The 22,630-nt window shown below is 53.8% G+C and overlaps 1 protein-coding gene across 1 annotated transcript; it reads right to left on the bottom strand.

Moving 5' to 3' along the window:
- Positions 1–6,486: 6,486 nt before the first annotated feature.
- Positions 6,487–9,771, bottom strand: SPINK4 (serine peptidase inhibitor Kazal type 4). Its single transcript, XM_009944503.2, has 4 exons — positions 9,604–9,771; positions 8,568–8,602; positions 8,127–8,239; positions 6,487–6,647 (listed from the first exon to the last, which is right to left on the bottom strand). Exons 1-4 carry the CDS (start codon positions 9,659–9,661, stop codon positions 6,593–6,595), a joined length of 261 nt encoding a protein of 86 aa, XP_009942805.1. The 5' UTR covers positions 9,662–9,771; the 3' UTR covers positions 6,487–6,592.
- Between the last annotated feature and the right edge of the window lie 12,859 nt (positions 9,772–22,630).

Here is a 22,630-nt window from a genome sequence, read left to right as displayed (position 1 = left end):
CAAAGGTGCTTGAGTGTCTGCGCAGTATCTACTCTGTGAATTACAAAATATGTTAGTGCTTTTACACGGCAAATAATTCCACTTCAGATAGGAAATTTACACTCTCTGCTGCTAAACTGTGACTAAAATTCCCTCCTGTATAGTAGAGAGAAGCTGCATGGCAGGGCAGGATGTGGCGCTGCCTTGCTGCTGGTGTCCAGAGTGAGATGCAGGGAGGAGTTGCCAGTCCTTGAGGACCCCTTGCAAGGTCTGAAACGGAACATATGCTGTTTGAAAGGTGTTTGCATAGGACCCTAGCAGTGCTGGTGGGAAGGGACCTCCATCTCCACTGCAGCCCCACTAACAGCAGGGCTGTCTGCTGCAGGAGGTCAGGATGGCTGTGGCATCATATGGTTTGGAAACCCGCATGGGTGGAGACTGCCGAGTTCATCTGACCTATCCAAAGGCTTCACCACCTTCCTGGGAAATCCAGACAGAATGATGGATCAATACCACGACTCCAGGTAAGAGCCTGTGCGTGTCGAGGTATTCCCAGTGACTTGCTGGTCCAGTACCCACTGCATCAAGGCTATGAGCAAATTACTTCCCTCGTGAAGCAGGATGGCAGTGGGCAGCCCTAGTAAAATGAGTGGGACCCAGCTGGTCCATCACTCCCATGGGAGGGTGTCCTCTAGCTGTTGCTCATAGCTCCCTGTTGCCCGTCGCAGCCCCAGACCTGCACAGCATGCAGGCTCACGCAGCCTCTGTAGGACCATCTTTGGGGCCAGTATAGCTGCAAGGGGGAAGCCTCTGCTTGGTATCATGGCTTCGATCATGAGATCCTGCTCCCTGCTCTGTGATCTGCATGATTGGGCCCCCAGGTCAGTCTGCCTCAGTTCCCTGCATGTGAGATGAGGTGGGAATCCTGGCCTCCTCTGTAAACTGCCTGCAGAGTTTCTCATGCAGAGATAGTGCAGAAAAGCTTAAGACTATACCTGTGTGTAACAATTCTGCTGAACCAGGGACAAGTCACCACTTCGGCCACTTTCTAACACACTTGGTGCCAGAGTATTTAGGATCCAGCTTCTACCAGCATTTTTCTCCGTGAGATACTCAACTACTTATGTTCTGGTGAGGTGCTAGTGCCCTAACTCCCCCCCATCCCCCCAGTGAATTCAAAGTGGCTCCAAGGTTGGTGGAAGAACCTGACAATGTGACTGCCCCCGGATCCTCTGGGAATTGCCTGTCTTTCATGGCAGGGGTGATCCCACCTACTTGTGCAGTCCTAAGAGTTGCCCTGGAGCAGAGTAGCTCCTCAGGGGTCATCAGATCTTTGACAGGCTTTTTCTTTGCTTTAATATACAGACTTCACTCTATGCAGGTTCTCCCCCTAGATCCCTGGAAGCTCCAGAGTTTGAAATTGCGTGCATGTGGGTTGCTTAAGACATACTGTGTGGGTCCATGGTCATCTCTGCTGCCTTTCTGTTTATCCCTTGAGTTACCACTTCACTCTAGGGCTCCTCCCCTGTGTCCACTGCAGATTACATGGTACCTCCAGAAAGGTGGGGCAGGTTTAACAGCCCCAAAAGAAGCAGCCGGGTGGTAGTAGCAGAGCAGATATGGGAAGGCTCTGATATGAGAGGGTGGGCCAGGAGCATGTATGGCACGAAGAAATGTGAGGCTTCCAAGTCATTGACAGGGTAGTTTCTTGTAGCTCAGTCACAAGTCAAGACAAGGTGTACCATGCTGGTGAGAATGTCCATGTTCCAGCACTGTGTGATGCTGCACGGCCCTGGGGTCACCCTGCCTTGTGCAGACATCCTGAAAACTGTATCTTGCAGGATGCTCTAACACGCAAAGATAGTGCTTGGGGAGGAGGAAAATACATCACACCTTGAATACTGTGTTTGGTTTTGGGCCCCTCACTACAACAAAGATATTGAGGTGCTGGAGAGCTTCCAAAGAAGAACAACAAAGCTGGTAAAGGATCTAGAGAACAAGTCCTTTGAGTGGCAGCTGAGAGAACTGGGGTTGTTTAGTCTAGAGAAAAGGAGGCTGAGTGGAGACCTTATTGCTCTCTACAACTACCTGAAAGAAGGTTGTAGCCAGGTGGGTATTGGTCTCTTCTCACAAGTAACAAGTGCTAGGAGGACAAGAGGAAGCAGCTTTAAGGTGCATCAAGGGAGATTTAGATTGGATGTTAGGGAATATTTCTTAACCTAAAGGGTTCTCAAGCTCTGGCACAGGCTGCCCAGGGAAGTGGTTGAGTCACCATCCCTGGAAGTGTTCAAAAAACGTGTTTTAGTGGTGGACTTTGCAGTGTTAGGTTAATGGTTGGACTCAACGATCTTAAAGGTCTTTTCCAACCTAAATGATTCTATTCTATGACTCTGTATGCTTTGGCCATAAGAGGACATCACATCCCCTTATGAATGAGTGAGTGCACTCTTACAAAGAGCTTGACGTATTTTGGGCTGCTTGCAGATGATACGAAGCACAGAAGAAAGGGTGGACATCCCTGGGTGTCTCCGTGCTCCATGGGAGCTCAGACTTTGGCTAACTCAGCTTCTCACACCACCCATCTACTCAGTCACTCCAAAGCCTGGTGAGGTCTGATAAATCACTCTTGACTCAGCAAAACGTTGCCGTGTGACACTGCAGAACTGGTACTGTGAATGTTTCTCCATTCCAGCCATCTTCTACCTGGGCAGAAACCAATAAATTCATGAAGAATGTTTGTAAAAGAAAGAGTCACAGGGCTCTCAGAGTCTTTAATGGTGCTTAATGGAGTAGATGGGCTTTAAAATATTATATAGCCTGCACTCGCATCTCTCTGGAACAAAATCTCTGTTAAGATTTGGCTCTTGTGTGTGAATTACTTTAAATCCCAAGGAAGTGGTTTTATTACCCCATGGGAAGGCTTTGGTGATGGATAACAGTGTGGAAATTACAGACTCCACTGCCTAGTTTCTAGTTGTCTCTGCTCTGAAGCGAAGGGACTGAGATGCAGAGGTTTGCCCACAATGCCAGGGACACTGGGCTCATTGTAGAGCCCAGTGTTGCCTCTCTGTTCCCCACCAGCACCAGCAACTCTTCTTCTCCAGCTGAGCTCTGTAGCAGATGTGGCCAATGCTGCATCCCCTTTGCCATGGATGAATATATACAAGTAGGGTAAATCTTGCACGGAATGTTGCAGCTGGACAATTTATGACGTGCTAGGTGCTGCTTCCCTGCCCTTTGTCTCCACATTTTGGTTCAGCTAGCCCTGGGCGACCTTCACTGATGCGTCCAGTCTCCTAGGAGAGGACCTGGAGGAGCTCAACCAGATGTCCAGCAACCTGAGCAGCTCCAGTGTCACACGCTCCTCGAGTGTCTCTGGAGCTGCTCAGTAGGGGAACACCCCCACCCTTGGGTACTTCTCACTGTGCTGGTCCCGTACACAGCTTTCACTGCCCAGAGGCCCTGGGAATGCTTTGTCCAAGGAACAGCTGGACCTAGGGCTGGATTCTGACGCTGGGGCTGTCTCCTGGCACTATTGGGACTGCTGTCACTGCAGATGCAGGACCACCAGGCTTTGAATCTATGTAGAAGTCAGAGATCTTTATGAGCCTCAGTGCTGTCTCTGTTTACCCCCGTCTGACATTGCTATGGCAAGGCAATATCCAGAGACTTGTCTATCCCTCCCTGCAGTCATGGACACAGCCCTGAACCCAAGGTTATCTTGGGGATCATCAGCATGGGTGGCTGGGAGACCTATGCCGCTGTCACTCTAGCAGGGTGTCAGGGCACTGCCTCCAGTTTTGTCTTGCATGGCAAGGACAGAGAAGCAATTTTCAAGCTTGTTCTTTGCTCCCTGACTTGAGGCGGGTTGGAGGCAATTTGCCTGGTTGCAACACACTTCTCTGGGAGCAGGACTGCCAGCATCCCTGTGTGTTGCACTGTGGTGCCTGTGAAAGCAGATAATCCCTTCCTCCCCTTGCCTTGACCAAAGCATGAAAAGATGGGAAACAGATGGGTAAATTCAAGAGGCAAAACTGTATGCAAAATTGCAAAGCCCCTGCCACAGACCAGGGCATTGCAGGTGTCCAGCTGTCCACCATCTGCCTCCTGAGTCTCGCCTGACCTTGCCAGACACGGATCTGCCAGGCTTCAGAGCCAGGCTCACTGCACCTGGCTGGATGAAGCCGTCCTGCACCACCCCCTGAGGTCTGTGGTGGTGTTAAATCTCTTCCTTTGCCTCCCCTTGGTGTGCCACTCGTTCTTGAGCCGTGTGAAATAAACAGGCAAACACACCAGTCCCAGGGGAGGATAGGTATCTCCGAATTCACTGTATGTGGAGTCAACACTGACCCTGTCTTGAGGCTGCCCACGCTTTGACCTTGTAGCTCCGGCCCGAAAGTATGTGCTTCAGCTCTGCAGTTTCTGAATAAACACTCCATGTTGTGCTGGCGGCATGCGGTTTCCCTCTTCAGAAGAGCCCCCGAATTGTCTGTGTTGGTTTTTCCTAGCCTCTGCAAATAAATAGACATGGCTCTCGGGGAATACGCAGCGATGGGCTGCAGCCACTCTGCCTGCAGGTCTCGAGCCACCGCATGGGGCTGAGATGCTGGTGCACCCCCCGGGAGGACGGGTCCCACATCTGCACCATGGCATGCTGGACATGACCTTCCCTCAGCCCTGGCAGAGAGCTGGGACAGGGCTGCCCGAATACATCCTGCCTGCGGCTGGGTTGGCAGCAGCGGGAGCGGAACACCCGAGGCAGAAGGACAGCAGTGCATTTGTGTTGTTCGCCATGGAAGTGTTTTAGGGGTGCTGACCCCACCAAAACCCTTCCCTGCAGTGCGGGGGAGACACCATCTGAAGTTCTGCACAGGACTGGCAAGGCAGAGATCAACAGGCAGCCAGACCACCTCTCCCTCCTTACCTGAGGACTGGAAGGGGGCAAATGGGCTTGAAAAGCCCTGGGACAAATGAGCAAATGGTGTAATCACAGCAGCTTTGGACACATGGGCAAGCTGTGTCCCCTTCTCTGTAGAAGTGGAAAGGGTCCAGGGAAGGAAAACAGGTATGATCAAAGCTCTGGGCAACTCTGAGCAACTAGCCAGGCTAGGGATTTTCAGCCCCAGGAAGAGCTTTTAATGAGAAAAAAGCTTTTAATGACAGCATCTGCCCCTGGGTCAGAAAATGGTGGGCACCAAGTCAGATGGATCTCCCACCCGACCAAGCACGGCTGTTTTATGCTCCTCAACACTCTTTCCAGCTGCAGCATTGAATCTATCAGCAATGGCTTTGTCATGCATTGCGGTGCTGCGGTGTCCCACCTGGTGGTTCCAGGAAGGTGCAGAACTGGAAGGGGTGTGTGAGGATGGATTACATGACTGGTTGGCCAAGCACAGTGGCCACGATGCTGGCGCAGCTCCCAGACTCACAGGGTGGTCACTGACCATAGCATGCACCCCAAATCCTTCCCCAGATGACTGCAAATCAGTTGTGTGAGTACAGTAGCAAGTCAGAGCAGCGCAATCCCATGTGGGTGAGCATAGACCTGCCCTTGGAGGGTTTCAGTTCACACTGAAGCACTTTTCAAAGCAACCCAGTGCTTTGATAAAGCTGATAAGAAATCTCAGCTGGTCACTCTGTAGAAGCACAGAATCTGGTGCAGGACAGAACCGAATTCAGGAGGCAAGTCCTGGATTAGCCAGTGCCCTCTGATCTCTGCCACTGCAAGCACAGGAAGCCCCTTGCTTACCCAAGTTGTACAACCTCGTGACAGGTATTCCGTAAAAGATGAGTTGTGTCGCATCTGGTAGAGGTGGGAGACAAAAGAGCAGAAGGAGCCCCAAGGACTGGTGATGCACACTTACACTGCTACCTTGTTTGGACTGTGTCCTGCCAAGTCCCAAAGACGGCCTGGACACCAGGAGCCACCTAGACCTGAAATTTGGCAACCAGCTGGGAATCTGCAGTTCCCAGAGAGCATTTCTGGGCAGTTAGTTTAGTTTGGAGGTTGCTCTTGATTGCGGGAGGAGAGATCCAGGGTCTCTCGCATTCAGGGTCTCCAGTCAGGCTCTTTCTGTGCTCCCATGTGTTATCTGGGTTGATTAGCTCTGGGACAAAAAGCTGAATAACATCTAGTATGAGAAGTGCAGATTATACTGTTTGCAATTTACATGAGCTCTGGAAGCAGCGCTGTTTACTAGGGAGCCAGAGACCTGTCTTCTCCCATGCTGAAGAAACTTTCCCTTCTCTAAATTGCCTCCTACAGAAAAAACTGGACTTGTTCAGCACCTGCTTCACCGGAATCTGTGTGTTTCTTGCTGCTCCCACATGGCCTTTCTCACAGGAACATGGGTGAGATAACACACGCAGTGCACAGCCATGTTATGTGATGTGGATTTGAAATGAACATTCTGACTGTACGCTTTTAGTAGCCTTCTGTGGGAACTGGCTTGTGTTGTTTTCCCTCAGCCTGGCATCAAGAAAAGTGCTGTTGAAATAAGGTTCTGCATGTCATTTTATTATTCATCATTGCTACCTTAATTGTGCAACCAGCACAGAGCACACAGGATCAATCAATCACCTGTTTCTAGGCTCAGGAAAGCTACCAGAAAGCTCAGATACGTTGACACTCCCCATCTTTCAAAATCCGGATGTCTTGCCTCGTTTTCCTAGAATAATGCAGAAAAAAAAGAGTAAGAGCTCAAAAAAATCCCTCCCTGAGTCATACTTTGGCTCCCATCCAGACTGTGGAATGGAGCTGGCTGTTATAAAATTGGTTTGCTCATTTTCCTGTCTAAAAAGCTGAGGTGACTGCAAGCCATCCTGGCCCACAGATGTCCCCTCCCCGGGCGTACAGCACTGGCAGTGTGTCTCCAGCCCAACCTGCTCCCAGCAGGGCTGTCCCCAGTGTGAGGTTATGGTGGCCATGGCTCTGTCTGAGCCCTAAACACCCCCCACCGAGGACGGAGACCCCCCTGCCTCCATGGTGCACCGCCCACCTGGGGAAGGGGTTTTCCCCACGCGCAACCTCTACCCTCTGGGGCTGCTGCTTGTGGCTGTTACCCTGTGTTGCATCGCCTGTTACCACCGTGATGAGTGTGGCTCCATCCCGTTTGCAGCTGTAGGCTGCTGCTAGACGCCCCCAAGCCTCTCCTTCCCCAGGCTAGCCGGATGCAGCTCTTCCATGCCTTCCTGCAGCCTCCCTTGACAAGCTGGTCATCCCTCTCCTCCTGCAGCCCAGAACACGGTCTGTGTTATTTGCCGTGCAAGTGCACTGCTGACCTGTGTTCAACCTGGTCTTCGCCCTTGCTCCCTTTCTAGCAGGAACCCCCGCTCAGTCACTTCCCAACCTGGGCAAAATCACTGCCCTAAAGCAATCCTTGTGCTTCTCACAAGGCCACTGTTGCCCTAGTCCTCAAGTTTATGGTGGTGCCTTTGGTTTGAAGCTCTGCCAAAAGAGCCGTGAGGGACATAACTGGGCATCTGCATTCACAGAGGTCTTTTGGAAGGACTTAGTTGTGCTATTTGACTGTCCAGACTAGATGCCTAGTCAACCTTTTTGCCCATCTAAGTTCAACTCTCTCTTCTCTAATCGCAGGCAGCACAGACGTTGGGGCCTTCCCCATCCTCTGTGGAGCATCTGGTTTTTTTCCAGCTTGCAGGCACTCCTGTTGGAGGGTCTCCTGGCCACAGACTCCTGACCTCACCTTTTGGATCTGCTGATCATTCGGCCACAGAGTTGTCTGATTTAGAAAGCTGATACAATGGAATATTCATCTCTTCTGTGGTATTAGCCTGCTGCCAACACAGTGAGCTAAATCCCTCAGCCTGCAGCTGCACAGTAGTCACTGAACGTGGTGCCAAGGATGGGGCAGGAACCTGCGGGCAAGTGCTGGGGCCATGCCTGCACCTATCCATGGGCACTGACAGTGCAGGAGGGTGAAGCTCACAGGCTTCATAGCCCAGCACCCAGATCAGATGACAAGAAAAAGTCCTCTTCCACTTCGCTAGCCGGAACGCTCGTGCTTCCTGTGTGCCGCGGCTTTTCCCAGGTGTGGGGGAGTCTGAACGATGCTGTTTGGCAGGCGCCCAGTTTCAGGCAGACAAAATTAGACCCCTGGAGGTCTCTGCCAAGGGCACGAGCTTACATTTGCTGCACACAGAGCTGGCATTCGTTGGCATAGGTGTTCCCGTCGGTCCCACAGACAGGCAGGTGCAGCAGTGGGCAGGCCTGCAGCTCAGTCATGTCTCCGCACACCGGCTGGAGGGGAGAAACCGCAGCACAGCTCTCAGCACCAGCAGCATCCACCTCTCCCTCCCACAGCACCCAGGCAGGAGAGAGTGCTGCTGGCGACCCAGTGCGCTTGGCCAGGGGAGGGCAGGGCGTGCACGCAGAGTGGGAAAGCAGGGAGGAGAGGACACCACATCCCTCCGTGGGACTCACAGCCCGGGCTCTGATGCATGTTGGATGCTGGAGGACCGGTACCCATGAGGCTGGGGATGATTGCTAGGAACAGCCTTTCTCCCAGGCACACTAGTCACTAAACCCCATCTCAAGTCATGATCAATAAAAACCAGACACCACTTACCCTTCTCAGACCATTTGCTTCATTCGGATCTGCCCCTGCAACAGAGCAGAGACTCGTGAGCGTGGCACGCCTGTGACCGGTGGCAAGAGCGTGAGGCATCAGCAGAGAGTTGTGTCCAAACCAACGGGAAGGCCGGGTTGTGCATAGCCCACTCAGGACCCTGATCAGTTGTGTGGGTTTCATGAGGGGGGATCTGTTCGCTTCATGCCACCCCCCACCCTCCCAGCAGCACAGTGCGCAGCTGCCATCCACAGCTAAGCTGGCTGGGACAAAGCCGGGAATGCTTGTTCCCACCCCTAACCCCTCTGCTGACAGCCCTCTCTCCCAGTCCCTGGACCAGGAGCTCCACAGAGCATCAGACATGTCCCAGGGAATGTGAACCCACGCAGCACTGCATGGGGATGTGGGGTATCTGCAGAGGGCTGAGGCTGGGTGACACTGCACAGCTGGACAACAGTCATCCCCAGGGAGAGCTGCATTCAGTGGGTTGCTTTTCTGGAGGCAGGCAGAGCAGTAGCAACAGTTCACAGCCTGTCTGTGTGGTGCACGGATGTCCTGGGAGTGTGAGGGCTGCACGCAGGCTGCTGCAGAACCACCGCTATGTGCACCTTAGGTAGCACAGGTTTTCCAGAGCCTACAAACGGCTGCTTCTCACCTGAATATGCTGTGCTCCTGCAAAGGCTTGCAGGTCTTTGCAGAGGCAGGAACAACAGCACCTGCTACCCCAGTGCACACGCTGCCCTCCCAGATCCCAGTTTCTGTTCACATCACAGGCTGTCCCCTATCCCATCCCTCTCCCAAGTGCAATATGGCCAACGAACCAGCCTGTAACCCTTGCCCAGAACTGCTAATAAGGCATGGTCTGTTTGCTCCAGTCCTTCTTCACCACCACGCCACCGCTGTGTTCACTTGCTCTCTTCACCCCCTCACCAAACCAGAGTTTCTGGGTCTCTCTGCCCTCCCACACATTTTTGGTCCCTCCGTGGTTCCCAACCCGCCACCAAAGAGCCGACTGCTGGCAGCAGACTGGACTTACCACCAGCAGCGATGAGAGTCACCAGTGCTGCCACCACCACCAGCTCCCTTGCAGGCATGGCTGGCTCAGGCGCATGCGCTCGTGCACCTCTCTCCGCTCGTGGCTGCCTTTATAGGCGAGGGCACCGCTTTATCTCAGCGGCGCTGGGAAAACAGCATTTTGAGCAGCGTTTGATCTGCGCCGGGAACAGCTGGACTGTGCACCCGGAGGGATCACTCGGGCACTATCATGTAACTGATAAACCACCCCAGTGCCACCAGCCAGCTCCAGGTGACGGCACTGGGGGCTGGTTTACAATCCCTTTCTTCATACCTGGCAGGTATCTGCATTTGGGTTGGGGCTGTGTGCATGGATACCCAGTTTAAATACGCAGAGGTGGCACACACAGCAGGGAGGCGACAGAGAGGCCGGAGAGGATCCTCAGTGGTAAGAGATGCCAGCTCTTCAGTGAAGGACTTCTCAGCAAGCATCACCACCGCACAACAGCTACTTCACCTACAAGACTGGACGCTCGAGATCAGTCTTTCTGTGCGAGCATCCTCACCACCTCTTTCTGAGAAACTGAATTTTCCACATCTGTCCACACCTGTCTCTGGTGAATCACAATCAATTGGTGAAGGACGGAAAAGAGGACCAGTGGGCGGAAAGCTGGTGTCAGAGCTAAAGGCCAGCGTTGACCAAAAGCTCCTTTGGGACAGACTTGCCAAGATGGAAGTCTGGGCCAGAAGCGACCAAGTGCCTCCTTCATCCTGGGTGTGAGTAGGAGCTGCTGCGTGTGCAAGGGGCAGCCATGGGCTAGGTGTCCTACAGAAACCACCAGCAGGCTGGCAGAGCTCCAGACGCCCACAGCATGCACATTTGGACTTGCTGAGGAGCTGACCGTGACCGTGCTCAGGTCGTTTCTTCCCCACAGTCTTACCTGAGGCTTAGGAAGGTACACGCTGTGCCCAGCTGGCTGAGACAAGAGGGAATGGCTTGGTGAGCATCTCCCGTCGTCAGAGGGGTATGGGCCCTGCACGGGGCTGCTTCCATCCTCACCCTTGGGCGGTCCTTCCACCCACCTCAGCAGGGCTGAGACTGGGTTTTGGGAAGGAGGAAGGTGACCGATTCAGGGTTCCCCCTGCAGAACCATTTCTCTGCTCAGAGGAGGCGGCTGTGCACATGTTTTATATTCCCTCTTCACGGAGTTTACACAGTTCAGTAACCTTTGGCTTTTATTATTATTCCACTTTGGAAATCCCTCAACTAAAGTAAATATTTAACTGCATTAGCAGTTGCTCCTGAGGCATATGGGGGCCTGTTGGGCTTGTTTGGTCTAGTACAGGGGAGGCCAAGGGGGGGATCTGATAGCAGCCTATAGCTGCTGGAAGAGCAGAAGATGGAGCCAACCTCTTCTTGGTAGTGCCAGAGGACAGAATAGAAAGCAACAGGCACAAACTGCTGTCCTGAGACGTTCAGGTTGGGAGGTAGGAAAGAAACCTTACCCCAGAGGGTGAGCAACCCAGACCAGTAGGGAGGCGGGAGATCTCCATCCTCAGTGGTCTATGTACAAAGCTGTGGATGGCCTGAGCAAGCCCTGCTGTGCACGAGGCCTGGAGGACCCTGCCACCAGCATGCTGGGTCCTGGGGACACAGCAGCTCTCACTTCTCAACACACACAGATGTATTTCCTCAGGTGCCCACCTTGCAAATCTGGTCCCAGCCAACACTCGGCTACGTGGACATCATGGGGCCACATCCTGCAAGCTGCTCCCACACCAACACTCAGCACAACCCTGCATGAGGGCTATCATGGGATCTTACAGTCTTCTTCAATGTTTTGACTACCAAAAACCCACCCAAATGCTGATCATAATGCCTGCAGTGCTGCCTCTGCAGCGAACCATGCTGTGTTGCTGGCCCTGAGTATGGCCTGGCTCTTCAGGTCACAGTGGCAGCAGTGCAGGAGCGATGGACTGGAGCTGTGCAGCTGGGACGTGCCGTGTTCTCCAGATCACTGTCCCTAGATGGAGGCTAGCAGTAAGCCTCTGCATCTCCTCTGTCGGAGGCAGCAGGTGCTGGGGAAAAACTGCTGGCCATTATGAGGCTTGATCTTCCTCCACCTGGTTCCTCGGTGGTATTCAAACACCACCACCTTCACAGAGCAAATCAGAATCACATGCTAAGAGATGACAGTGGGGAAATCACCTCTTGCAAACTGGCTTTGTCTCTTCCTGCTTTTCGCTCAAGCACAGGCTTGCAGCCCCTGACAGAAGTCCTGCCTACTGTCCCCCTCGAAGAAGAGGTGGGGAAATTCTTCCTTGGGTGGCACAGTAGGTTTTCTGGTGACTGCTCACTCTCACACTGGCTACGCAGCTCCAGCTGCCTCCGAGACAGTAAAGCATTTGAACCTGGGCTTTCCTCCTTCACACTGCAGGTATCACACAGAGGGGTACTCTTCTGCTGTCCCCAGGGAATCCCGGTCTCCCAGCAGTACAGCAGCGTGTGGTGGAGATCATAGAATCACAGAATCATAGAATCATAGAATGGTAGGGGTTGGAAGGGACCTTCAAGATCATCTGGTTCCAACCCCCCTGCCATGAGCAGGGACATCTTCCACTAGACCAGGTTGCTCAGAGCTCCATCCAATCTGGCCTTGAACACTGCCAGGGATGGGGCAGCCACAGCTTCTCTGGGCAACCTGTTCCAGTGTTTCACCACTCTCATGGTGAAGAATTTCTTCCTAATAGCTAAACTAAGTCTGCCCTCTTTTAGTTTACAGCCATTCCCCCTTGTCCTATCACTACATACCCTTGTGAAAAGCCCCTCTCCCTCCTTCCTGTAGGCCCCCTTCAGGTACTGAAAGGCTGCTAGAAGGTCAGCCCGGAGCCTTCTCTTCTCCAGGCTGAACAGCCCCAACTCCCTCAGCCTGTCCTCATAGGAGAGGTGCTCCAGCCCTCTGATCATCTTCGTGGCCCTCCTCTGGACCCGCTCCAACACATCCATGTCCTTCTTATGTTGGCAACTCCAGAGCTGGACGCAGTACTCCAGGTGGGGTCTCAGGAGAGCGGAGTAAAGGGGCAGAATCACCTCCCTCAACCTGCTGGCCACGCTTCTCTTGATGCAGCCTAGGATACGGCTGCCTTTCTGGGCTGCAAGTGCACATTGCCAGCTCATGTTGAGCTTCTCATCCACCAGTACCCCCAAGTCCTTCTCCTCAGGGCTGCTCTCGAGCCACTCTCCACCCAGCCTGTACTTGTGTTTGGGATTGCTCCCCATCCCTGTGTCCGGGGCTGCACTCGGACTCGCCTCCAGCTTCTCCTGGGGCAGGAGCAAGGGTCCTGGCTCTGCTACCACCTCCCCACACCCCCACCAGCTGCAGCCCTGCAAGAAGGACTCACGGTCACCCACCCGCCCGTGTCTGTGCCACCCGCCTGCCTGGATCAACTCATCACACCAAGAGCCCTCATCAGGCCTTTGCCTCCCAGGGGACCACGGAGATGTTTGCAGGCTGTCCATCTGGCTGGGCACCGAGGGCGGGAGGCCAAGCCGGATTGCACCACATCGCTCTTGCTTCACTTCTGCCTGGTGGCCTTACCTGTGGTGTGGCCTTGGTGTTGTCACCACCCCACCCAGCACCTGCCAGTTCCTCGCTGTTATCTGTTGCCTTTCCTGGATTTCAAGGCTGTTCTCGGCCTCCTGGCTTTCTGCGCTCTCACCGGTATTTTAACTCCTGTCTTGCTGCTCCTCCCAGAGCTTTTGCATACCAGCAGATGCTGGGGACCCACAAGCACCGCAGTACCCCGGGAACAGAGCACTGCCTTTCTCGTGCAGCCCCAGCCCAGAGCCCACAGTCATCCTCCCGCTGCACGAGGGGGCAAGTCAAAAAGGGGAGGGCAAGTACCACACTCGTTTTCATCCTTAGCTCCCTCCCTGCTGCCAGACGGGTTTTACAGAGATGATGATAGTCTCTGTTCTGCCTCCCCACTCACCCTGAGGTTGCTCCATGAGTGGGAGGGAGAAGGATTGATTTGTTATTCTCCATTGCATGCAAAAAAAAAACCACAGCGGAGACACAGGTGACCAGGGGTTTTCCTTTGGATATACAGGGGAGCCAAACCCTCACATCTGAGGAGGTCTCCCTGTGTAACTGGGGCAGGGATCAGCTGTCACCACTTCCCAGCAGTGTCGCCAGACTTTCTGGATCCAGACCACACCTTTGGCTGCCTCTCTCCTCTCTTCATTACTGTGGGTAAATACTCCCACGTGGCAGGCAGTGAGTAACGCTGATTATTTCTTTGATGATTCAAAAATTTCCTAGTGACACCTTCATCTGCGAGGGCTCAAGGCAGGGTGAGCGCATGGAATAGTCCTCCTGCCTGCTGACACTCCTGCCAGCAGAGGGGACGGGGCCATGGTGGCATTGGTCTGGAGAAGGTCAGAGCTTCCCACCATGCCAGGCTGTGCGCTGGAGGTGCAGCAAGCTACAGGGACCATGCATTGCATGCCCTTTTCCCCTGCTTCAGCTGCCAGATGGAGTCACGGCCGCTGGGCAGAAGTCGCTGCAGCTTGCCCCACGCCCAGGACACCTGCCTCTCCTCTCCCTGGCGTTTGCCCCTGCCCGTTTCAGGCCTCTGGACTGCAAGACACGCTCTGAATGCACCGGCAGCCCGCAAATGCCCTGAAGCTGCTTGGCAGCTTAATGATGCTGCTGACCTTCCTGCTCCCACAAGAGGGATGGGCATCCAAACCCTCAGTGTGGCAGATAAGACAGCAGAAAGCCGTGGATTTACTTTTTCCCCACTAAATGCTCGGCATGGGGTAAACGGAGCCACCGTGCTGGCGTCAGGGAGGGGTGAGGAGGTGTGGCTGGCCGGGACAGGCAGAGCTCCGAGTGAGCTGGGCTAGCACCGCTGCAGGACTGCGCCCTCCTGCTCCGAGCTGGCATGGGTAATGTGGGTGCTGGCAGCAGCAGTAGGTAGATCAGCTGGCCCAAGCACGCTGAGGTTCACTCTTGTCTATATGTGAACTTGCACCCACTGTAATTCACACAAAAAATCAGATTTCGGAGTCTCTTTCTCCCTGGAGTTTGCTTCTGGACAAACAAACCTGTACTGGGCCTCAATCTTTTCTACCTTCGCCTTTCTCAGCGTCGCTGATTCCATCTTGTGCAGGACTGAATGCTGTCTTCATCCTGCGTTTAGCACCACACTGGAGGAAAATGGGTCACACGCATGCCACCTCACCCCTGCGAAGTGACAGCTGCTCTGGGCAAGTGTTTGTGGAGGAGGTCCCTTAGCTTTGGCAGGAAAGGCCTGCTCTTCCCAGTCTGCCGGTTGCTAACACCCCCAGAGCTAGCCTGGGATGAATTAATGGAAGGAAGGATGCAACATAAGAGAATCAGGGAAGTCTTGTTGCTTATCCACGCATTGAGGGCGTGTTGTTTGGTGACACTTGCATTTGGGTCTTTGGCAGCAGGGTCACCCAGGAATGCTTGGCCAATTTTCCACATCGCTGCTGGTAACATTCACACTTATCTCCACTTTATTCTACACATCTCAGGTGCACCATGCTTCTGAAGAAAACTGAAGGAATGAAAGGCTCTCCGGTGTGCTGTTTACACAACAGATGTGCAGGCACACACGCTGCTCGGCACTTTAGCTAAATTGCCAGAGGAGGAAGAAGCATGTCTTACACGTAGATACTAAGAGCAGAACTGTGTGTCCTTGAGGTTGCCTGCTACTTCTGACTTCAGAGCCCACCTACTGTGCAGGTATCATTTTTTCCAAATGACCTGTTAACTACTTGGGTATGAACAAATTGACACCAGGAGGGAGCCACAACAAATGTCACGGAACAGAAAGGCACTGTCACTCCCAGTGAAATCCGTGCTCTTTCTTCCAGGGCATTCCTGCAGCTTTTGGTTTCTGTTCCTCTTGGGAGTTGCAGAGTGAACTTGGCAGTTTGCAGGGCAGAGTTCTCTCTGAGACACCTCATTTACGTTGAGATAGCAGTATCCTCAGTAAATCCCCATTTTCCTTTATTTTTTACTCTCACATTATGGCCATCTACGTCTGTCCTGGCAGATCAGAGCAGAACTAGAAACCGTGCAAGCAGCTTACTTTTGAGTAGCCAGATGCTAATGCAAAGTTTCCCCTTTGTGAACCTGTTAGGCCAAAGGACTCCACAGTGGCATCAAAATACATCTTTGTGCATAACCTTCACCCAAGATTCTGCTCTGGAAAATACACTGTTTGAGCACCCAGCCAGGTCCTGGCACCTCTGGACAGATGCTGTTCTTGCTGCTATCTGTCTCGGGAGGCAAAGCAGTGCATGAAGAAGAAATGTGCTGCTGATAATGACAAGCACAAAGCCTGAGCACCCTTGCCATGGATTTATGTTTAAATTGTTACAATGCATGATTCAGGCTGTATGTTATAGGAAGTACTACAGCAGGAGCCACCCAAACCAACAGAAGATGAGCCTTGCAAGGAACTGGGCAAGTGCAGCAGTGACCCAACATGAGCCAGCTTCAGAGGTAGATTTCGGCAAGGCCTATTTAACCTTATTCTGGTGGCTAGAATGGGATGTGTGTGGCACCATACCTTGGGCAGAGCCGTGATAACTAGCTGTAAAACCCCCCCCCCCCCGAAACCGGTAAAGGAAACATTCAGGTTAAAATGCCAAAGATTGTAACTCTTCACTTAGATGAATGTAACTGAAGGCAGAAGATGGCTTCTTGCCTGGCGATGAGTTTCTTTGCAGATGAAGTTATCTTTTTCTCTTGTACACTTCAATCCGCACACAGCTGAAGCTTTGCAGGCACCTCCCTGTCCTCTGACAGGCCTGACGGTGTGCCTCTTGCAGCAGATCACCCTCACTCCTCTGCCACGGTGAGGACTCCAAACGGGACCTGCGAGAGGAGACACAGCTTAGCACCATCCTGTTAAAAAAGTCCACACGTGCGTTTGTCACAGGATTGACTGCCACTGAAATGGGAGGGCTGGAAAGGAGGTACAGGCTCAGGCACCATTCCTGTCACAAGCACGGGACACCCTCATCCTGCAGCAGAACCTGCTGGCACCGTTCTGGAGACAAGGAGGTCAGCAGGATCTGGTCTAAGTCAGCACCTGCTGTTTTGGGGCTCCTTGGCTTGCTCCCCCAAAATTGCTGCACTATGCTAAACCACCCCACAAAACTGAGCCACTGTTGGCAGCAGAAATTAAAGAGGAACTGTGCAATAAGATTTCCAGGTTTGTAGGATGACGTCAAACATGAGTCTTGCACTCTGCCAAGCTGGACCAGTTTCAAGCCTTTATTTCAAGTAGTGAGCATTGCAAATTGTAGACAAATCTTGTTGTCTGATGTCTCATGAGACTTCTTCCCATGGAAGCAGTGCTGTCCCTGATCTGACTCTTCTGGGCTTTCAGCAAAGAGCGGCTGGGTGTTGCTGTTGGGTCACCAGAGCTTTCTGCCTCTCTTCACTTGTTCCTCTGCTGTCTGCCTGCCTTGCCTGCAACCTGTCCCTCCAGCTGAAGGCAGCTCTTCTCAACACTCCTGCTAAACCAGCGCCTCGGCAGAAGAGCTCTGTAGCCCACACAGCAGCGAGCGGTGGCCTCGTGGAGAGGGGTGCCGAGAGCAGGGGTCCGTGCTGGGACGCTCAGCCTCGTGGCTCTGCGGCAGGGTGACCTGCAAGCAGCACAGAGCCATGCCCTTGCCTCTGGCCCCTGCCCCGCGGAGATGCACAGCTCCACACTCACTGCTGTAGCGATGTGGCTGGAAAAAAAAGCAGAGGAACGTGCCTGTCTGGTGTGGCACCACGCACCGGGGTGCTCGTCCACCCAACCCCTCAGCAGGGCCCAGAGTCAGGGAGAGACAAATGCTGGGGATACCTCTGGGGTCCGCATGCCTTGAAGGCAGGAGTGACCCCCACGAGGGTCCCCCCACCCCAGGCCGCTGGAGGTGGACCGTCTGTCTGTCCCGCCTCAACATGTCTGTTGAGGGAGCTGCAGTAGGCTAACCTGGGCGTGCAGCTGCACAGCACGGTGCCAGGCCTGGAGCCGGAGCCCACCGGCACTCATGGGGCCCGCGGCCAGCGCTGCGGTGCCTTGTGCCAGCAGAGGGTATCAGCGAACCGGGGCACCCCATGTATGGCCCCCATGCTGCCACCCACGGCCCTTCGCGAGCCACCTTCACCAGGCCCTTCCACAGGTCCCAGCCTCACATTCCCACCTCACTTCGCAACCCAGCCGCCCGCATCCCGGGCACCGCTTCTGTCACGGGAGCCACGCTCATCCCGGGCACCAGTTCCAAACCTGAAGCCACTCATCCCGGGCACCGCTTCCATCCCCAAAATGCCTCATCCCAGGCACCGCTTCCATACCCCAAGCCATGCTCATCCTGGACACCATTTCCATCCCTGGAGCTACGCTCATCCCAGGTATCACTTCCGTGCCATGCTGTGTGGCTTTTGCTCTCATGAGCAACCCAAGGCAGCTCACAGGTGTGGAACCTGCTGCTGTGCACTGGACACCCAGGGCCACTGCACCCACACTGAAGAGTGGGGTCACAAGCCCAAACTCCCACTCTCTATGGAGGAGCCAACAACATGATGCATGCTGAGTTTGTGGTAAGCTTGCAGGAGAGCTGCTGTGGGGGTTGTGCTTCTCTGTGCCCTCCTTGGCCAGAAAAGTGCTTGTGAGGCTTGACACAGGGATACTCAGCAGGGCTAGACCAGCTCCTGCACCTCTATTGTCCCAGCAACCTTCAACAAGGCCATGTGCTCTTAGGGGCCGTGACTGTCTGTGGACCCGGGGGCAGGGCACTTCCATGTGGATACAGCCTTGCGCTGTGATGACCACTGCTCTTCAGGTGGGGAGTCGTTCCCCCTTGGCAGCAGCTGGTCCTACCAGCATGGCTAAAACATTGACCTCAGCACGGACCTGGAAAGCTAGATCACACCGGAACAAATCCTTCCATGAGCTGCAGGATTCATAAACTCCCATTTGGCACATACTCACATCGTTTTCTGATTCTACCATGCTCCTTGAGAACTTTGCTCTTCTCCTAAGACTAGGGAGCTTACAACCTCCCTCTTTGCCCTCATACTTTGACGCCTAGTTTCAAACGGCTCACCAATTTACAAATCCTTCCATGAGCTGCAGGATTCATAAACTCCCATTTGGCACATATTCACATCGTTTTCTGGACTCTACCATGCTCCTTGAGAACTTTGCTCTTCTCCTAAGACTAAGGCACTTATAACCTCCCTCTTCGCCCTCATACTTTGACGCCTAGCTTCAAACGGCTCACCAATTTACCAGTAAACTTTCAGTCTGTTGCACTCTGATGGCTTGTTTCAGCTAGTAGTCTGGATGTTTATGATCTCTTCCAACTGCCAAGTTTGATTAAAATCAGACTTACAAGTCATTAGACATGGTAGATGGACAGTTGTATTCATGTGCAGCAAAACAGTATAGTCACACAGCAGTTTTTTGCAGGGAGAAAAAGGCTAAAAATTTGCTTCACCAAAAAAGAACATCACCACCACAACGAAGTCTGGGAACTAGAAGCTGATCCAGGCGTGACTCATACAGTGAGATCTCCAAGGTCTCTTCACAGATGGGGTTGGGGTGGAGACTGAATGGTGGAAAGCTGGAGAGGTCGAACGTGCAATGTGCGCAGCCGGACCTTGCCTGGGGACATGCATGTGTGCATTTTTCCTGTAAGGCCTGGTTTTTCTACTTCCTCATTCACGGGTTCAGTAAGGCGTCTTACCAAAAGAAGGTGTGCCGTTATGTACTGAGATTTATGTCCCTATATTTACCCACAGACATGTGATTGCACGCTTGTGCGCGTGCAGAGTCCAAACGATCCCTGGCTGTGACAGAGGCTCCTTTCATCACAAAGCCTTGCTCTACCTCCAGACCCATGTTGAGTGTGAGGAAGGCAGTAGATCCCATGAAAAAAAGGGTGATATTTTTATACCGCTCACACAAAATGTAGCAGACGTTCATGGTACAGTGCTACAACGGACCTGTGGAAAAATGTGTTAGGCACTTCCTGACCCTCTGATGTTTGCACTGAACACTGTGCTGTAACTTCTTTCGCTATTGCTTGCTAAATTTAAGATGTGATATATGTAACAGCGTCACGGGAAATCAAACTGACTCTGCCTTGAGTGACAATTGAGGCCTAACTCTCAATGCACAACAGGGAACTTTCTCTATAAGTGCCCAGTTCAAAGCTGAAAGACAGGAAAGACATGTATTACTAGCACAAGTACAGGTATTTGCTGACAGCAACGTGGAAACTCTGGACCAACCTGCAAGTTCTGAAGAATGGATTGTCTGCCGAGAGTCACACTGCTGGGTTGCCTTTCGCTGACTGATCCGTTGAAGATGTCCAGAGAGCCTGGAGGCTTTGGAAGCTGCGTTTCCTCATTGAAGATGGCAATTTACAAGCTGGTCCTTAGTTGAACGCTGACTGAGCAGTGATGCTTAGCAGTGATGGTGTTAGTATCATGGACACCAGCATTGTCATCGTGATGCTCACAACACCAGGTTTAACTGAAGCACAAGGGGATTGTTGAACTGACTTGCAGAAGGTGTCAGAAAGAACTGAGAAATGTGTAAGTGAACAGAAAAGAGGAAGCAGGCGTCTCTGGTCACGCACCTCGACTGCAGGATAACTCTTTCTCCTTGAGCTTCCTCATAGCGAAAGTGATGCCCGTCTTCCACAGGAGCTTTCAGGTGGTTAGTGGAAGCCACTTGGGAAGGGCAAAGAGACACTGAAACTGAAGTCGACTCCTTGTCCTGCCAGAGAAAGGAAACTCCTTTGTCCCAGAACAAGGTACATTTGTCCAGATTCAAGATTGCTCCCAGAGGTCACTGACTTTCAGTTTTTGAAGACGAGTGCAGACACTCCCACTGATGGCAACAGCCATACTTCCTGGGCATTCCCTTCCTGTTTCCGCTCTCTCCGCACAGCGTCACAAACCGAGACCACGCCCTGATGGTTTCCACTACAGCCAGTAAGAAAAAAGCACATTCACTTGCTTGTGCGTAGCATTGAACAGCTGTAGTCCATCGGATCAGATGACATCAGTCATCATCAGTCTCGTGAGGTCCAGCTGGTCCAAACCTCAACACAAACCAAGAGAAACAGCCACACGCAGCATCAGATCTGACAGAAGAGTGCCGGTCCTGAGTCTAAGCAACTGTGGTATTGCTGGAGGTCAAAGGATGGGATGCCGTAGACCTCTCCAAAGACCACAGTCAGCCTGTTAACCTGGAAGAGTACCTGTGAGCAGTCATTGAATGAACATCGAAGGAGCATCCAAGTGCGTTGGATGAGAGCCCAGCTCCACAGACCAGCGCTTTGGCAGCCCACCAAGCAGCACTGGAGGTTGCTGAGATCAGCAGACCACGACGGCTGAGGGAAGTGGGAGTGGTGCATGCGTGTGTCAGGAAGTAGTCTTAACCAATGAGAAGAATGCAGATTCACTTCTCCTTGCAGTGACTTTGCTTTCACGAGACAAAATAAACAGAAACATTAAATGGTAGTATGAAGGACTACTGGCAAGTGATATCGCTGCTATTTATTGCACTTGAAAACCACTTGAGTGTCACCCGGTGTCCCTGAAGCACTCTGGGGCTCATGGGGCTAACCAGATCCATATGAGCCTGCCAGACCGCCGGCAGGATTTTGACTGGTCAGCCATCAGCCTCGCTCACCCCGTGAGTCACCTGTCCCCACTGACCCCCCTCCAGCCAGCCACAAGCAAGGTGCCTGCAGCAGCCAGGGAAATAACAAGGCCAGTGCCGGCTTCCTGACTGCCACTGCTGTCACCGAAGGACAGCACTGAACCCTCCCACCGTCACTGCGGCTGGCTGAGACAGGGTCGCAGGGCAGCTCCAAGGGGGTTTATTTCCAGGCTCATGGGCTCACCACACGTAAGAAACACGCATAACTTTGAGGGACAGTTGGATGGTGCCCAGACCTGCTTGGCCAGGCGTGTCTACTGGCCTGATGATGGCCACGGGGAAACTCCTTCCTCAGGAATCTGGGACAGCTCTGGGACAGGGCACCGCAGAGGTGGAGATCCCCGTGCTGGGCAGCTTTCAAGGCTCAGTGGGACAAAACCACAGATGACTTCACCTGCTGCTGGCAGTAGTCTTGCTCAAAGCAGGACGTTGGTTGGAGACCTCCAGAAGGCCTTGCCACCAGTCTTGTGATTTATTCAACAAAAAGGTGGTCCTGGCCTGTTTCACTTTGCAGGAACAAGCTCCATCGAGCTGACAGAACACTATGGTTCACACTCAGTGGTGCCAAGTGAAGACTACCTGCAGCCCTGCGAGGGCACGAACCCAAACACGGCCTGCGCTGCCCCGCAGCAGCTAGCAGCCGGGGGCGGGATGCCGGGGGTGGGATGTCGGGGTGGGATGTCAGGGAGTGGGATGTCAGGGAGTGGGATGCCGGGGGTGGGATGCCAGGGTGGGATGTCGAGGTGGGGATGCCGGGGGCTGGGATGTCGGGGGTGGGATGTCAGGGTGGGATGCCAGGGAGTGGGATGCCGGGGGTGGGATGTCGGGGTGGGATGTCGGGGGGGGATGTCGGGGGGGAATGCCAGGGAGTGGGATGCTGGGGAGCGGGATGCCAGGGTGGGATGTCGAGGTGGGATGTCGGGGGGCGAGATGCCAGGGCCGGGGTGCGCTGTCGGGGGGCGGGATGCTGGGGGCGGGATGCCGGGGTGGGATGTCGGGTTGGGATGCTGGGGTGGGATGTTGGGGGATAGGATGCGGGTGGAGTGGGATGCCGGGGGGCGGGATGCCGGGGTGCGCTGTCGGGGGGCGGGATGCCGCGGGCGGGATGCCGGGTCCGGGTCCCAGGGATCCCCCCCCGTGCTCCCCGGGTCGGTCGGCGCGCGGCCCACGGGGCCGCCCCCCGGTGGGCGGAGCCGGCACCGCCCCCCCCCCCCCCCCCCCCCCCCCCCCCCGCCCCGTCCCGTCCCCGGTCGGCGGCGCGGCGCGGGGCGGGCGGCGCTCCC

This window comes from Opisthocomus hoazin, chromosome Z (assembly GCF_030867145.1).
Source record: "Opisthocomus hoazin isolate bOpiHoa1 chromosome Z, bOpiHoa1.hap1, whole genome shotgun sequence".
Taxonomy (NCBI): domain Eukaryota; kingdom Metazoa; phylum Chordata; class Aves; order Opisthocomiformes; family Opisthocomidae; genus Opisthocomus; species Opisthocomus hoazin.
Note: the sequence above shows the minus strand (reverse complement) of the source record. Positions and strands in the feature narration are given on the sequence as shown.

What these genes read in the sequence shown, in the direction of transcription:
- SPINK4 (XM_009944503.2), bottom strand. Translation starts at nt 9,661, where the DNA reads ATGCCTGCAAGGGAGCTGGTGGTGGTGGCAGCACTGGTGACTCTCATC. An exon ending in GACTCTCATCGCTGCTGGTG is followed by an intron (nt 8,603 to 9,603) that starts GTAAGTCCAGTC and finishes GCTCTGTTGCAG; the next exon opens with GGGCAGATCCGAATGAAGCA. An exon ending in AAGCAAATGGTCTGAGAAGG is followed by an intron (nt 8,240 to 8,567) that starts GTAAGTGGTGTC and finishes TCTCCCCTCCAG; the next exon opens with CCGGTGTGCGGAGACATGAC.